This window comes from Fundulus heteroclitus, chromosome 17 (assembly GCF_011125445.2).
Source record: "Fundulus heteroclitus isolate FHET01 chromosome 17, MU-UCD_Fhet_4.1, whole genome shotgun sequence".
NCBI classification, from domain to species: Eukaryota; Metazoa; Chordata; class Actinopteri; order Cyprinodontiformes; family Fundulidae; genus Fundulus; species Fundulus heteroclitus.
The window spans coordinates 18070474-18086257 of NC_046377.1; the positions used below are offsets into that span (position 1 = coordinate 18070474).

General features: G+C 41.0%; 2 protein-coding genes across 2 annotated transcripts; one reads left to right on the forward strand and one right to left on the reverse strand.

Annotated features, from left to right (window-relative positions):
• Positions 1-1575: 1575 nt before the first annotated feature.
• Positions 1576-4226, reverse strand: LOC105934024 (transcription termination factor 2, mitochondrial). Its single transcript, XM_012873839.3, has 2 exons — positions 4055-4226; positions 1576-2985 (listed from the first exon to the last, which is right to left on the reverse strand). Exon 2 carries the CDS (start codon positions 2971-2973, stop codon positions 1831-1833), a length of 1143 nt encoding a protein of 380 aa, XP_012729293.2. The 5' UTR covers positions 2974-2985; positions 4055-4226; the 3' UTR covers positions 1576-1830.
• A 4939-nt stretch (positions 4227-9165) lies between these two features.
• LOC105934025 (troponin T, slow skeletal muscle-like) lies at positions 9166-10332 on the forward strand. Its single transcript, XM_036148938.1, has one exon. It carries the CDS (start codon positions 9181-9183, stop codon positions 10063-10065), a length of 885 nt encoding a protein of 294 aa, XP_036004831.1. The 5' UTR covers positions 9166-9180; the 3' UTR covers positions 10066-10332.
• The last annotated feature ends 5452 nt before the right edge of the window (positions 10333-15784 follow it).

The window sequence follows — 15784 nt, forward strand, 5'->3', positions numbered from 1 at the left end:
TCAATCTGGTTTTTCTCAAAATGACCATGTTGTGAAGCTGTGAAAGTCTAAGAACAAACGGCAGTAAAGTCAAGGCAGATTGCTGTGGTTGCCTCCAGAGAAAAGCGTGACGCTGTCTGCTCTGCGTCGCAATGAGAAAGAACAGTCTTCAAAGAACAAGAGTCCAGCCGGCCACACACAAATGTCTTCTAAGAAAAGAGCTCTCAACAGATTTGTGCTGCCACCAGTGCAGAGCTTGTGAGACACAGGCAGCCAATCTGCACACACCGGGAGATAAAAACCTTTGGTCAACGTCCAGATGCCCCAGTCTTCAGGAGATTCAAGGACAGAAAGTAAAAGACGGGCAAATACTTTAATGAATCCAAACAGTTATTTTAGAAAACTGACCTGAAGAATGTTGGAGGCTGCATTGTCAGGAAAAGCAGAAGGAAACAAGACAGTCATATCTTTGCACTATGATTTCAGGTCATATTTAGCATTTATTTGGCAATGGCAGCCATGCAGAGTTTTTTTTTGTTTAAACCAGTCCAAAGATATGAAGGGCATGAGGTAAGGTCCCAGCAAAGCCAGAAAGGTTAAAAGTTATAGAGCTGCATTAGCCAAATAGCAGCAACGTAAAAATGTGTTTTATTATCAAGAGGTTAAATGTTAGGTGGATATATTTATCCTTTATTTATGCAAAAAAAAAAGAAAAAGCTCAAGCTCAGTTACAAATAGACGCAGAGCCTCTCTGAACAGTTTTATGAATCCTGGCACAGATTCCTACTTGTTTCCAGGCCTGGACTTTGACTGGACCATTCTAAACACACAAGAATGCGTTGAACCAAACCTCTACTTCCAAGTTTACAGCCGCCGTTCAACCAGAAGGGGAACGTAAATACTCTAATCTGCTTCGCCATCTAGGCAACAGAAAAGCATCCCCAAAGCATCATGCAGCCTCCAGCGTGTTTTGCAGGGGACAAGGCGTGTTAGTTTTCTCCCAAATGTCGCGTCATCTTAAACGCTGGGCAGAAAAAGCTCTTCTCCCACATGCGGCGTCTGTATCAAAGCTTTTTTTTTTAGACTCATCCGGATTCTCTTTAATCCTCAGGTGACGTCTGCACTCGACTTTACTTAGGTGTGTCTGAACAAAGGGGGCCGAATACAAACAAAGGCTACACCTTTTAGATTTTTATTTTTTTAAAGCAATATAAATAAAAAACATGCATAGTGTTTGCTCCAGTTTTCATTCCTGCTCTACTTTGTGTCAGCCTATCACTTAAATCCCAATATAACACATGGAAGTGAGCGGCTCTGTGGCAAAGAGAGAGATCAAGGCCAAGGCTCTGTATATTAAGTATAATTAATGTTTTGCACATGTTTTCTGAAGTATAGCAGCCTAAACACTGCAAAAAGGGAAGCAAAAGTCACATTGTCTTGAAATTAATGTATTTTTCCTTGATTTAAGCATGTAAATAAGACTATTTGCCAATGGAGTTAGTATTTTGACCCCTACAATGACATAATTAGATATCCTGCCCTTGAAATAAGATGATGGAGATGAAATATTCACATTTTAAGTGCAAAAATCTTATTCCATTGGCAAATAGTCTTATTTACCTGCTTAAAATCATGGAAAAATACATTAATTTCAAGAAAATTTGACTTACTTTTAGTTTCCTTTTTGTAATGAATAAGTTAAGGTCCCAGCAAAGCGAGGAGGTTCCATCAAACACCAGCAGCATGTCAGGCTAAAGTCTGACGAAGGCAACAAGGAGAAGTGTTCATTCCCATCAGCTAACATCTTTCCAGACGCTTGTAAGACGGGAGTCCTGTGTGCGGTCGGGCTCCTCACTCCTCAACGGTCCTGAGCGGAGCTACGGGGTTAAAGAGCGGCCTCTGCTGCCTGAGGTTGAGCTTGGCGTAGCTCGTCTCGAAGTCCTTCTTGGTCCCCACGATTACGTCCAAGCTGCCGGAGCGCACGTCGTACCCGTAGGAGGCCAGCTTCTGGATGCGGTACAGCACGATCTGCGTGGTGAGCTCCAGCACGTTGGGGGACTCCCTCACCTGCTCGGTGCGCACGCCGGCGTCCATCAGCCCCTGGAAGCGCCCCGCCAGCGTCGGCAGCGTGTAGTACAGGACGGCCGGGCAGCGGATCACGATCTGCTTCAGTTCGTCCTCGGAGCAGCTGAGGGCGCCCTGGACGTAGGCCAGCGCCTGCTGCATGGCGTCGGGCTTCAGCTCGGAGATGGAGGCCCTGAGGCTGGACACCAGGCTGAGGAGCTCCTCTGTGCTGAAGCCCCGCTCCCTCAGGAAGCCCAGGCTGTCCCTCCAGGCCTCAGCCGGACGCAGCAGAATGTACGGGTTCTGACTGAGCAGCTTCTGCAGCCAAACCCGGAGGTTTCCCTCGTCCCCGCCCAGGTCCAAGTAGGTCTCCCTGAGGGTGTGGATCACCTCCTGGTTGCTCTCCACGGGCCGGCTGAAGCTCTGCGGCGCGCTGGCCATCAGCTTGCTGATGATCTTCTTGTTGAGGCGAAGGCTCTGGAGGTACAGGATGTTGGCCCGCTGGTTGCCGTGGTGGCTCACGGTGAAGAAGGAAGCCGGGAACTTCTCAACGATGCCCATGAGGGCCCGCCGGTTGGGACACACCGACTCCCAGAGGTCCCGCTGGGCCGCCACGTCCTCCGGGCGACACAGCACGGCCTCGGGGTGGGTTTCGAGGATGTGGGCGATGGCCGCCGCGTCCGCGCCCATGTCCCTCAGCAGGTCAGCCGTCTCGCACACGTAGGCCGGGCTCTCGGACAACACCCAGCCCCTCAGCTTGCGGATCTTCCGTATGTCCACCGACAGCTCGTACAGCGAGTCGACCGTCTGCTGGTTTTCCTCTCGCTTGCCGTGGGGGGTCGCCGCGGAGGTGAGGGAGGCAGACGGGGGCAGGAGAACCCTCATCACCTGGCAGGAGGCGCACAGAGACGCAGCGGTGACGCGAAGCATCGCGGTGGATCTCTGCACGGGAAAAACAAAGATTCGTGATTACTAAAGCCAACCTGGACACACCGGCCCCAGGGGGAGACGCGGTGGGAGCACCGTGCCGTGGGGTTTACCACATTTTGGCACGCAAAGAGAAGCTGGTAAGAGTTGACAGGAAGATGCTTCTACAAAGGGTTGACCTCTAGACTGGGGCCAGAGTGCCTGTAGGACCGCTCCTGGCCCCTATTAAAGCCCCCGTACTGAAGACATAATACTGAATAAATTTCTTCTGATGATGTGCATGACACAGAAACCGTAACCGATTGTCCCCTTAGACCAATTTCATCTTTTTTTTTTTACCTTTAGAATTTTACTTTAACAATGATGTAAAAATTGAGGTGGCTTTTAGCTCCGGCCATATCGAGATAGGATCACAGTCTTCATCTGCTGGATCAGGGCTGAGAAACCTGCAATTCCAGAGCCACAAGTGATTCTTTGGCTCCCTTAATATATTAAACAATGACATACAGGCCTTGTTTTTTTAATGCCCCCATGTATAAACACTGGCCCCACCTGGTGAATTTGGTCTAGAACCGTCTACTGGTGTTGACTCAAGCAGCTGAATACAAATGCAAGCCACACTTTTCAGATTAGTGTTCGTAAACAATAGAAATGAAACATAAACTGTTTTCCCTCTACTTCACACTTTTATACTTTGGGTTGGTCTATCACAAAAACAAAATAAAATCAAAATGAGGGTGGTGAATAGTTTTAAAGAAATTATGTGTAGAACTTGTTTTTCACAAATCCTAGATATCTTATTATTTAATATACATATGTGTAAGAGCTCCCATCTCGTTTGTGCCTTCGTGGTGCATGCGTTCATTTCAATGGACATAAAGATGGAGATACAGGTGCAGTAATCACAGTTATGACCGCTGTCATCCACATGTGAGGTTACATGTGACCGTGTTATGTATCATAAACGGCACCGGGGCCGCAGCTGCTAAGCCACAACACGGACATGAGTGACTGCAGCTAACAAACATTTACCGCTACACGCCGTTAAATTACATAAAATGAACGATAAGGTGGGTTATTTTACCAGCTTTGTGGGGGTTTCTTAGCTGTGACTCCGTTGTCATTCCCACTGCTCCGCTTTCATAACGCTGCTCAACCCTGTGGGCGGGGCTTAGGGAGGCACGTAAGAGCTACGTGACCAGGAAGCGCACTCGGACCGCAAGGCTCGCAACCGAGCCGACTCCGTGAGCCGATTCTTTTGGTTGAACTGTGGGACAAATTCCCGTCTGAGAGGATATTTCATACAATATATTAATGCAGTTTGGAGATCACTGTGAGCGATAACTTCGTTAAATAAATCCACACAAGCTAGAATGAGTCATACGGGAAGAGGTATTTTTGAGTCAAAGGAGTCGACTCTTTTGGCTAAGTTCACATAGAAGATTCGGTTTTGTGCATCGAAAAGCCTCTGAAGTGGACCTACAATTGCGTAAAAGAGAACGTGTACAATATTTATAGACGTTAACGAAGGAACATTCAACTAAAAACCTAAATATTGTTAAAATCTCTGAAAAGTAATACGGTACATACTAAATATTGTCATTAAAATAGTCTTTGTCAAGTAAAGTTACCCTGCATTCAGAGCGCTCAAGTTTTTAAAATATAATGAGAAGGAATTTGATTGGCCATCACATAGAACGGAACCAGCTGGCACTGATTGGCAGGAGCTTTAATCTGGGTTCCGTGTCTGATTGTAGCCTATGGCAGCCGTCTTTGTTTATGCGTCCAATACTTTTTTTCCCCTAAATGTCATTCTCTATCATTACACACCATTTATGGATAAAACATTATGGGATTTTTTTTTTCCTGCACGTGTGGTCTGAATGTATTGTTACCGGCATAAGGTAAACATTGACTAAATTTCACCTTTAGAAATATATTTACTTAGACACTCATTTTGCCCTTTGCATACATGATAGTGCCAGTGTGTTGTCACATAGTTATATAAAGCCACACATTTTGGTAATTTATTCATCTGAGGGGGTGGGTTGTGAGCATAGGCTTGTAAATTTTTATTCATATATAAAACAGTCAGCAACAAGATAGCTATAAAACATGTCAGAAGGAAATGGAAAAACGAAAGTCAGCTAAAGAATGGGACAAAACAAATGGATTAAGGGCATGCTGTTTAAATAAAATTCTTAGACTAAGTTAATTTAGCTCATTTTTATTTTTACTGATTTCCTGTGTTTAAATATACATTATTTCCTTGAAGGAGTGTGTCTGACTACAGCCCACTGGAGCAACTACTTTCCCACCAAACGGAGACATCAGGTTTGTCAAAAGGTAGGATAGCACACCAAATGATAAAAATGTAAATACATCATAAACAATTATTGCTCATTAGTTACTGCCAAACAAATTTTTTGCCATTGGACCATAAACAAATGCCTTTCAAGTAGTCAAAAATATTTTTTTTTATGGTAACGTACAGTAGTGATTTTTAGCACTCTTGTGGGTCTGGTTTAAATTCTATATATCAGAAGAAATTTTACATGCAGACATTTGAAAAGAAAAATAACAACAAAATAAACCCCAATAGTCTTAAAACTAATTCTGTAAACATGGTTATATGATGTGTGTTTTATGCTCATGGAGTATAATAATTTAGGCGAGGGTAAAAATTTGCTAATATGATGCTAATTATCATTTTCCACTTCTTGTAGACCAACTTCAGTATAAAATACGTTTCCATTTTTTCCCAACTTCACAACACCATGATTATGTTAACTGATGAGTTTGAACATAGGCATGACCCAAATTTTCTATCGTCATCCCGCTGTTAATATTCCTGCATATCTGAATAAGAAATTACCCAAATTAGACTGTTGAGGTTATAAAACTGCCTGCATTTTAGTGAAGCACCTAACTTGAGGTGAGAACGATCTTGCTATATTTTCTCGAGTAAGTTTTGAGTAAAATCTTTGGCTACTCTGCTCACCGTGAGCAGCTTGATGAAACAAAAAATGCGACAGACACAGACCTGCAGTTTATGTCAAATGGAGACTTCTTGTTTGTTCACAAGCTTTGTTGTTTTAATGTTATTTTCTATTAACTCAGCCTAGCTCGGAGGACAAGTGAATATACAGTAGGTCTGAGCGGTGTTACTGGAAGTTGACACCGAGCTTTACTCTGTTCAAACATATATGAATTAACTGCTGTAATTATTGGTTTTAAAAGTGTTATGTTGAAATAATTAGATATAGATTTATTATTTAATTTTTTTGGCTGGAATGTTTACATTTTTTTTTTAACGCTGGAGATAGGCACCAGCAACCCCCGCGACCCCATGAGGGATAAAGCGGTTCGGAAAATGGATGGATGGATGGATGTTTAATTTTTGGTTAAAAAATTTTATTTTAAGTATTCAAAATACTAGAATATGCACACGGTTTTATTTTTTCTAATCCATCATTGAATATCAATAAAATCAGACATGATCAGTTACTTAGTACTTGAGTAGACTTTTTACCAAAATTATTATTATTATTATTATTATTATTATTATTATATAAAAAGTTGAGCAACAAGTTAGTCTGAAGCCATGAAAGCACAAACTCATTGGAGACAAATGATGTTGTAGCAAGTGTTGACCACATGAGGTCGCTCTATATCCAAAGATACACAATGAATCATTTGATAGTTCCTGAAAGCAGACAAATACTCTGAAAGGTACGTTTTAAACTAAATAGCTCAACTTTTTAAAATGTTTGTTTGTAGCCAGGTTTTTCTTTAAGTTCTAGTCACACACGTAGAAGCTGAACAGCTCTGGATACTTTGCTCTCGTCATTTGCCGCCTGTCTCAGACGATAAACACAGTTGACCCTCGCCAGCAGCAACCAGCAGGGCCTTGAATGGACTATAACCACCTGCTGTCGTCATGTTTTACCAGTCCTCTCTGGGACGAGACTGGAAAGACATTAACATTTGCTTTGTTATCCTCTCAAGCCATAATTACCCCGCCTTCACTCAGACAGAGCCTGTCGAGCCTTACGCTGGGACTAAAATGTAATCCCCTGGAGATAATGCCGTGTCTATCGTGCACATTACTGTAGAAAAACATCAGGAGCGTAAGCCCAAGGAGGCACATGGATCAAGTTAATTAGGATTCCCAGACGCTGCAGAGCACCTGTTGCTGGCAGTCGGCTCCGTCCCTTTCCAGCCATGACTCAAGACTCGGGAACACTAAATTGTTGACGTCTTTTAAATGTCGGAGTGCGAGTAATTTCACTTTAATCCGCTGTGTGCTGAAAGCTGAAAGCCAGTCGGTGCAATTAACTCTTAATTACATCCCCAAGAGTGGAGCTAACGCTTGTACCTCACTGTTCTCACAGAAACCTGCATCGCTCTTTAAATGCTACATCAAATAACTATATATATATATATATATATATATATATATATATATATATATATATATATATATATATATATATATATATATATATATATATATATATATATATATATAGAGGTTTGGACACCTGAAAATTGGGAAACTATTGAGTGCTGATGTCGAATCACATTTTTTTTATTTCAGATACACATCTTACACCAACCTTGTTTTACTCACTTGCAAAAAATGTTAACAAAAATATTTCCTATCTGAATCACAACCATCTTTAATAATTGGTGTAAATCCATTTTGTTGAAATAACATCAGTGGGATGCTTCTAACAGCTCACATCTCAGTCAGTTGTGCTTCAGCTTTAATACATTTGTTTCCCGATGGTTTCACAGTTTTTAAACACCCTGGGTTGTATGATGGTGAGCTGGCCGGGTCCTCTGCAGGAAAGCATCCCCATGGCATGACACTTCCCCCTCCATGCCTAACTACTGGTATGACCTTCCTTTGCTGGGATGTATTTGTACTTACATTTGGACTTTCTCTGTTCTTGTGTCCGGATAATTGACTTTTAGAAGTTCAGGTTCTCTCTAGCCTTCACGTTCTTCTTAGAAATCAAAGGTTTGCTCCTTCAACACTTTCCCTAAAAGTTAAACCTGTGCAGCCTCTCTGGGCACACACTGTCATCTCAGTGAAATAAGCCTCCTGAGGGTCCAATCATGACAGTTTTGGGTTTTTGGAGACATCTTTTGGCATCTTGTTACCTGCTCCCAGGTCTATCACAGATAACTTTCTGTAAAGTTGAAACAGAGGATATCACCTAGGTTTTGAAACCTCTTTAAATAACTTATCTGACTCAGATGTTAGGACCACCTCCCTGAAGGCATCAGACGGCTCTCTCTGATGTTCACGATCACCTCAACAACCAGCAGCACACCAAACTTAATCTCTGAGATTTAAACAAAGCAATGTCCTAATTTATTCCTCACCAGAGTTTGTTTTATTACACTCCAAATAATTTTTTTTAACGGTATTTATTTTTACTTGAGTTTTTTTCAAGGATTGGTAAATTTTCTGTCAAATGTCCATACATCCAAATATGGTAGGAAAACATATAAAAGCTTTCATTGGGTGCCCTAATCTTTTTGCACGACTGTCGTCATTCAACATGTCTGAGGGCTAAAAGTTGACCAAAACACCCGAAAATCACCCTTCATCCATATTTTTCTGACCAAACCGTGGTGAAAATGTAATTAGAGGTAAATGCTGATGCTGGAAAACATGATGGCTGTAATTTCTCCCATCATTAAAATCCTCCTAAGTAGAGACGCACTTAAAGGCTTGCAGCACATTCTGGTAAAATAAGTTTTAAGCACCGCTTTGATTAGTGGCTTTTCAATTTAAAAGGAGAATTAGTGATTTTTTTCCTGTTTTCTTTCTTGGGAAAAAAAAATGCTGCAAAGGTTATTTTTTTTTCTCTTCGTCTGCTCTTTACCAGCTGCTTTCCTACATCTTTCAAAGTACGCATGCTATTTGTTCCGGAATAATCTCAGCGCTGCTTTGTGGGAGATCCGAGAACACATGTATGCGTGCATCTGTTGTGTCTCTGAAATAGTCCCTCGTTTTGTCCTTACAAAGGAATGAGGAGCCCTGTGGGGGTCGGTGCCGGCAGCAGGGGGCTCTTTAGGGGATAAAGTAGGGGAGTGTTTATGACAGGACTTTGAAGAAAAAATAGACTCCTCCATCTGTCTCCAAATCAGCCCTGCTGCTGACCCGCACCCTGGAGATCGCCGCCGCAGGGTCACATGACGAGTTGGAAACCTTTTAAAGCCTTCAACCTGCGGACCCGGACCTCCAGTCGTCTCCCCCGCCTTCACCACTCCAGCTGGTCCGCTTGGCTCCGAGGATCCAACATGTCAGACGCCGAGGAGAATGTGGAGGAGTACGAGGAGGAGGAGGAGAAGGAAGGGGATGAGAACGAGCACGACAGAGGGTCTAGACCACGGTTTAAGACCACCTACATCCCAAACATGGTTCCTCCAAAGCTCCCTGACGGAGAGAAGGTTGACTTTGACGACCTCCACCGCAAGAGAGTGGAGAAGGACTACAACGACCTCCAGACCCTCATCGAGCAGCATTTCTCCAGCCGTCGTCAGGAGGAGGAAGAGTTGCTCGCCCTGCGCAGCCGCATCGAACAGCGGCGGGCCGACAGGGCCGAGCAGCAGCGGGTCCGGGCGGAGCAGGACCGCGAGCGCCAAGCCCGGGTGGCAGAGGAGAGGTCGAGGCGGGAGGAGGAGGCCGCCAAGCTGCGGGCCGAGGAGGAGGCCAAGAAGAAGAAGATATTCTCCAACAAGTCCTTCGGCGGATACCTGCAGAAGGTCGACCAGAAGAAGGGCAAGAAGCTGACGGCCCGCGAGGAGAAGAAGAAGGTGCTGCTGGAGCGCAGGAAGCCGCTCAACATCGACCACCTGAGCCAGGAGAAGCTGGCGGAGAAGGCGCAGGACCTGTGGCAGTGGCTCCACCAGCTGCACGCTGAGAGGTTCGAGCTCGCCGAGCAGCTCAAGAAGCAAAAATATGAAATCCACGTGCTCCGAAACCGAGTCAGCGACCATCAGAGAGGCTCCAAAACATCCAAGACCTCCCGGGCGGCGTCCCGGGGTGCCAAAGGGAAAGCAGGCTCCTGGAAGTAGGCCCAGGGTCCACAACAACTGAGAAACTGAGGTTCTTTTCTGACTCTTTGGTGCAGATTCCTTCATCTGTAGAGCTTAGGAGACTGAGGGGATTCAAAGGAATAAATTTAACCCATTTTAGTATAAACTGTCTTTAAAAACAGCAAAAAGGATGTTTTCTATGTCCCTTTGGTCCATCCTACCATCCACTCATAAATTGTTCTGCATTAGATTTAATTATTTCCTCAAACTTTCCTAAATATGTTTCCTGACTGTTTATTGTTGCTACACTGAGGCTTGTACTTCCCATTAAACTTATTCATGACTGGCTGTTGATTCTTGAACCTTAAAACCTTTTGAAACGTTTCCTTAAATTTGGGAAGGGCAACGTCAGCAGGCCACAAAGCCAAACAGCTGCGGCTCAGTTCTTTTTTTTTTTTTTCTTTTTTTTTTTTTTTTTTACAAGCTAATTTCAGCTCATGGACTGAGGAGCAGTCTTAAGATGCAGCCACGTTTCCTCATCAATTGCATCATCATTGGTAGGTCCTGTTGGAAGCAACGCATGATTGCTTCTGCACAAGACAAATCATTTAACAAATACAGGTTATATAATCTAGTGGTATAAATCAAATATTAATTTAGTCAAAGTTCAGTTTACGCCAATTAAATCAGAACAGAAAAATCCTGAGTCAAACTGAGTCGTAATTTCTCCACTTTATCAATTTAGTAGAGCATTATTTAGCTATGTTTGTATAAAATACACTTTTAGCATTAAAATGTGTCCCTCCCAATATTATTCTTTCATCTCACACTACTATCATTTCTTTATAGTTTGCTCCAATTAGATTAATTTCTAATCTCTTATCTTTTCTCAATTAGATTAACTTCTAATCTCTTATCTTTTCTCTATTTCACCCTGGTGTTAAATCTTGCCCCCCCCCAACTATTTAAAACACCGATTTAAAAATCTAAACTATTAAAACATGACCCAGCATGAGGATTGGATTTTAAGGGAATTTCAGTTTTTTAGTTGTTTTAGAGAAAATAAATTAGGAACATATAAAAAAACCCCCAAAGATAATCAAGTTACAACAAAAAAATTAAAAGTGTTTAAGTGGAGGCTTTGTCATGAATTATGAGCAGAGGTTGGTAGAGTAGTGAGAAATGTTACTCTAGAGTAGAAACTACTTCAGTCCATTTTTTTATACTCCAAAGATAAAAGTACCCAATCAAGAAATTACTAAAATGTATTTGGTGAGAAGGCTACTCAAGTACTGAGTAAACATTTATAACTAATTTAATATTTTAAAATGGTGTAAACGGTCAGGTAAAAGTATGAAACTATGCACATATTCTGGTATTTTAGCGATTAACAGTTTTTTTTATACAAATAATTACAAAGTAACTAATTCAGCCAGAAGAAATACTTTTCTAAACAACGTTTTTTAACATAAAACCTATGAAATCAATCAATTAATGTACATTCAGTAAGTTAGGACAGTGCGAAGTACTTCTAGTTACAATATCTACTGTATGGGTACTTGACCTGTAAATTGCTCGATGAGCTCAGCAGATAGAAAATACCATTAAATACAGTATTTAATACATTAAATACTGTAGGAAAAGCGATACTTTTTCAACATATTTACTCAAGTAAAATTAAGAAGTACAGTAAAACTACTCCTAGTGATAAATGGAGCCTCCTACTCAAGGAAATGTGACTAATGTGACTAGTTACTACCCACCTCTGGTTGTGAGACATTTTGCCGATAGTCTTCATTAAAAAAAATCCATTGAATCATGAAGTAATCATGAACATAGCATCAGGTTTTGATCAAAACTTTGATGCAACGTCATATGGAAAAATTGCCTCGTACCACCATGACAAACAGATGATAGTATGGTTTAAAAGTTTTAGGTATTTTCTCTGCAACTGCAGGTTTTGACCACTAGATGACGCAAAAATTCTACTTTGTCAGCATTTAAATTTTAAACGATACAATCCCATGCATGACTAATAGTATTTATGCAAGAATACATTAAAATATTGCACACACAGCCAGTTGCTTTCTTTCTATTGCAGTTAACACAAATAAATAATAATAATAAAAAAAACGCTGTTTTAAATGCAGAAGAACAAAATTTTTTGGGAATAACACCCCTGTACGTAATACTCCTAAACATGTTTTTATTCAGACCCCTTAAAGTAGTAGTAACGCTCATATCAGATGAATGAGTGGATATCCCCCCCCCCCCCCCCCCCCCCCCCTCTTTCATGCAGTTTCTGCTCAGTTAACTGCTGCTGTGCCCTCATGGCCATAACGAGCCATCAAAGTCTGCCAGATGTGGCGGTATGCCCATCTGTTGCCATGGAGAAGGGGAGAGGCTGCTTCTGCAACCAGGTCTCTCTCATCCTCAGTCCATAGTGTGCAGAGACAAACAGAACATCAGCAGCCCCCTCGTGTTCTCTCTGAAGAACAAGATGTTCCCAGAAGTTAACAAGTTGTTTCTGGATGATGTGGTTGATCTCTGTTTTTGTTGTTGTGAAGGACATGGTTTATTTTTAGAAGAAAGCTGTTTGCACATGGGTTTAAAATGTGTCTCCCTGCATATGGAGGAGGGGGCTGGATGTTTTCACCCAGAACAGCGGCTGCAGGGTCTTCAGTGGGTGGGCGGCTGCCGTTGGCTTATTAAGCACTTAGACTGCTAGACAAGGCGTGCGCTGGATGATTGACAGTTCCTGGGCCAGACTTTTAACTCTGCCCGAACTCTTAATGACTCGTTCGGTTCAGATTGGTTTTTGGTTTTAATTAGGAGGAAGAGCTGCAGTCACATTTATTAGGTTTCCTGCAATTATGAAACAATTTGATTAATGCAACATTTCATTCAGTTCTGCAAAGTATATCCTGTTTGCATAATTAAGATGTGTAAAAAGCATAAATGTAGATTTTTTTTGGCCGTTCTGCGGTAGAATAATCTTAAACTGCAAAAATGTGGAAAAAAAACCTCTTAATTTGAATACATTTAAATGGTGGTGACAAAAAACATTATTTAAGCTTTGCATACAGCACAGTTGGTCTCCTGTAACATCTTAAGGTGTGACTGAGGGATATTTGACTATTCCTCTTTCTTTGTCACCCTGGATTATCTCCTATACTTTCTTCTCTGATGCTCAACCCTCGGGGTTTCTCTAAGTTATTTGTTTGTTTATTCCTGTAGAATGAGATGGTTAAATGTTGTTTCTGCCTGGTGAACCATTTGTGTTGTTTTGGCCTAATGTTTTGGGTCATTATCTAGTTGAAAGATTGAGTGGTTATCCTTTTTCAGTTCTTTTTTTCCAAGACCACCACAATCTTATAGAAAATGAAAATTTTTCTTTAAAAAAAGCTTATCATTTGAGGCGTTATAACCTAGTTCTCATGGGCTTTGGAAGAGAAATTGGACTTTCCCTTTACTGAACTGTCGGCTTGAGGTGTTTTTCTACAAACCCATCCTTGTTTTCACACCAGACCCATGTTTCCATTTGTGAAGCTTTTATTCTAACATCACTCACAAACAATTGGCTGGTGTGTAGGTTGCATTTATAGAATGGAGCAAAATACCACTTTTTGCTGCATTGGTGAAACTGAATTTATACCTCCTTGCTCACTGTGTGTAGTATTCTGAACATATTTTGGTCTTTATCCAGCCTTTTTTTCGTTTCATTTTATTTTTTTATTACTTTCATTGCTCTGATTTAGAGATGCAAAAGTTGAGGCAAGTAGCCATTTCCTGAAATCCATATTTTGAATTGTAAAGTTCATCATATCTGCCTTAATTCAGTGACAAGTTAACCTGTCTTTTCCATTTTAAGAGTAGCTAAAAGAAGTGGGTTATTGTGTCATTAATTCACTATGGAAACAGGAAGTTATTGATTACCAAATGCTAATTCATTGACACTCTGATTAACTTAAAGCATCAACTGAAGAAAACAATTGTTACATTTATTCTACAAGAATTGTGAGAGGTGCTGATGCACAGCACCGGTGATACTACAAAGAAAAGCTTTTCTTTAATGTGAGATTTTTTTCCCTGCAGAAATTTGTTCAAATTGAAGGCTGAATTTTACAAAAATCTTGAGATTAAGCAACTGCAATAAAATATTCTTGCAAATCTTTATTTCTGTTGCCAGTATTCCTGGAGGTTGCTGCTGTGAAGTTTTTCTATGTGAACTGTTACTTTAAAGTGGGTTTTCTTTAGAAAAGTGTCAAAGCTATTATGTCTGTACAACTGACAGATGAGTCAGGACTAAAACACAGAAGAAATCTAACAGATAATGATACAAAATCTACAAACAACTAAATAACATAAACATCAGTGAGGAAACGAGACGTAAAATTCAAACACCTAGGAATTATATCTGGTCACTGTTGCTATTTGCAGTTTTCTGAACATAGCCAGTAAGGAATGGATGTTTAACTTCAGTTTACAGAACCAGTTAAGATGCAGTTATATATTTAGTGCCTTGCAAAAGTATTCACATCCTTTACACATTTCATCTTTTTTATTAGATGAAACGGATGCATTTAAAAAATGTTTTTATAGACGAATACAAAATGGTTCATAACTGAAGTGAAATAATGATACATGTCCTATTCAATTTTTACAAATAAAAATCTGTACATTTGTATTCTACTTTGCACATCTGGGGAAAACCACCGACCTGTCCAGGGTGAAGCCCCAGCCCTGGACAGGTCGATGACCACTGGAGATGAGCACCAGTGGCCCTGCAACCCTCCACGGATAAGCAGGTGGACCATAAATGGATGGAAATTTTTCCCATTTTTCTTTACACAATAGCTCAAGCTCAGTCAGACTGCATGCGTAGAATCTGTGAACATTTGAGCTTTGACTTAAACCATTCGGTTGTAGCTCTGGCTTTTTAGGGTTGTTGTGCTGCTGGATTGTTAACTTGTTGAAGCCTGCTGGAAAATGCAGGCAGGTACAGAAAATGCAAGGTCCAGAGATGTATTATTTTGTATTTTGATTCATATTGAACCCAGTTTGGAATAAAAGCCATAAAATATACTGAACAGTTAAACTAAGCAAGTCCAGGTCAAATCACACAGTTGATTCAAATATAGTCCAGTAAAAAAAAAAAAAAGCCAAATTTAGACTTGCTAAGAATAAATTATTTATTTTCACCAGGGAAACTGTCAAATTGCATCTAAACTCTATTCAATTTTAATTCAATCCAACCATCCTGAGATTAAGACGAGATAAAATGCTTTTATGTCGATGCGTCTTTCACATCCAACAAAACTGCACCCTTGAGCCTGTAGAGAACAAATAAAAACAACATACATGGTCTCAACACACAAAACCTTCTTGATTGTCATTGCCTGATTTTAAATCACTCTAAACATTTACTCTTTTAGGATTACAAAAAGTCTACTTGCTAAATAACAGAATTGTCTGGTAGTGTAGAATTGATGTCTTAATGCCAAGCAGAGCCCAACAGATTTACTGATTTCGCCACAGTGCTCTGCTTGATTTATATATGCATAAAACTTTATCAGATTTTATTCTGGGACTATTTCATGTTCAATGGACACACAAATAGGAAGGTAAAGAGGAAAAATAGAAAAAGATGACACAAAATGCTAAAAGGGAGAAAAGGTGACAAAATAGAGGAGAGGAAAAGTAGAGAACAAGATAACATCCTCTGAGTCTGCTTCTACACCTGCAAAGAGAGATATAA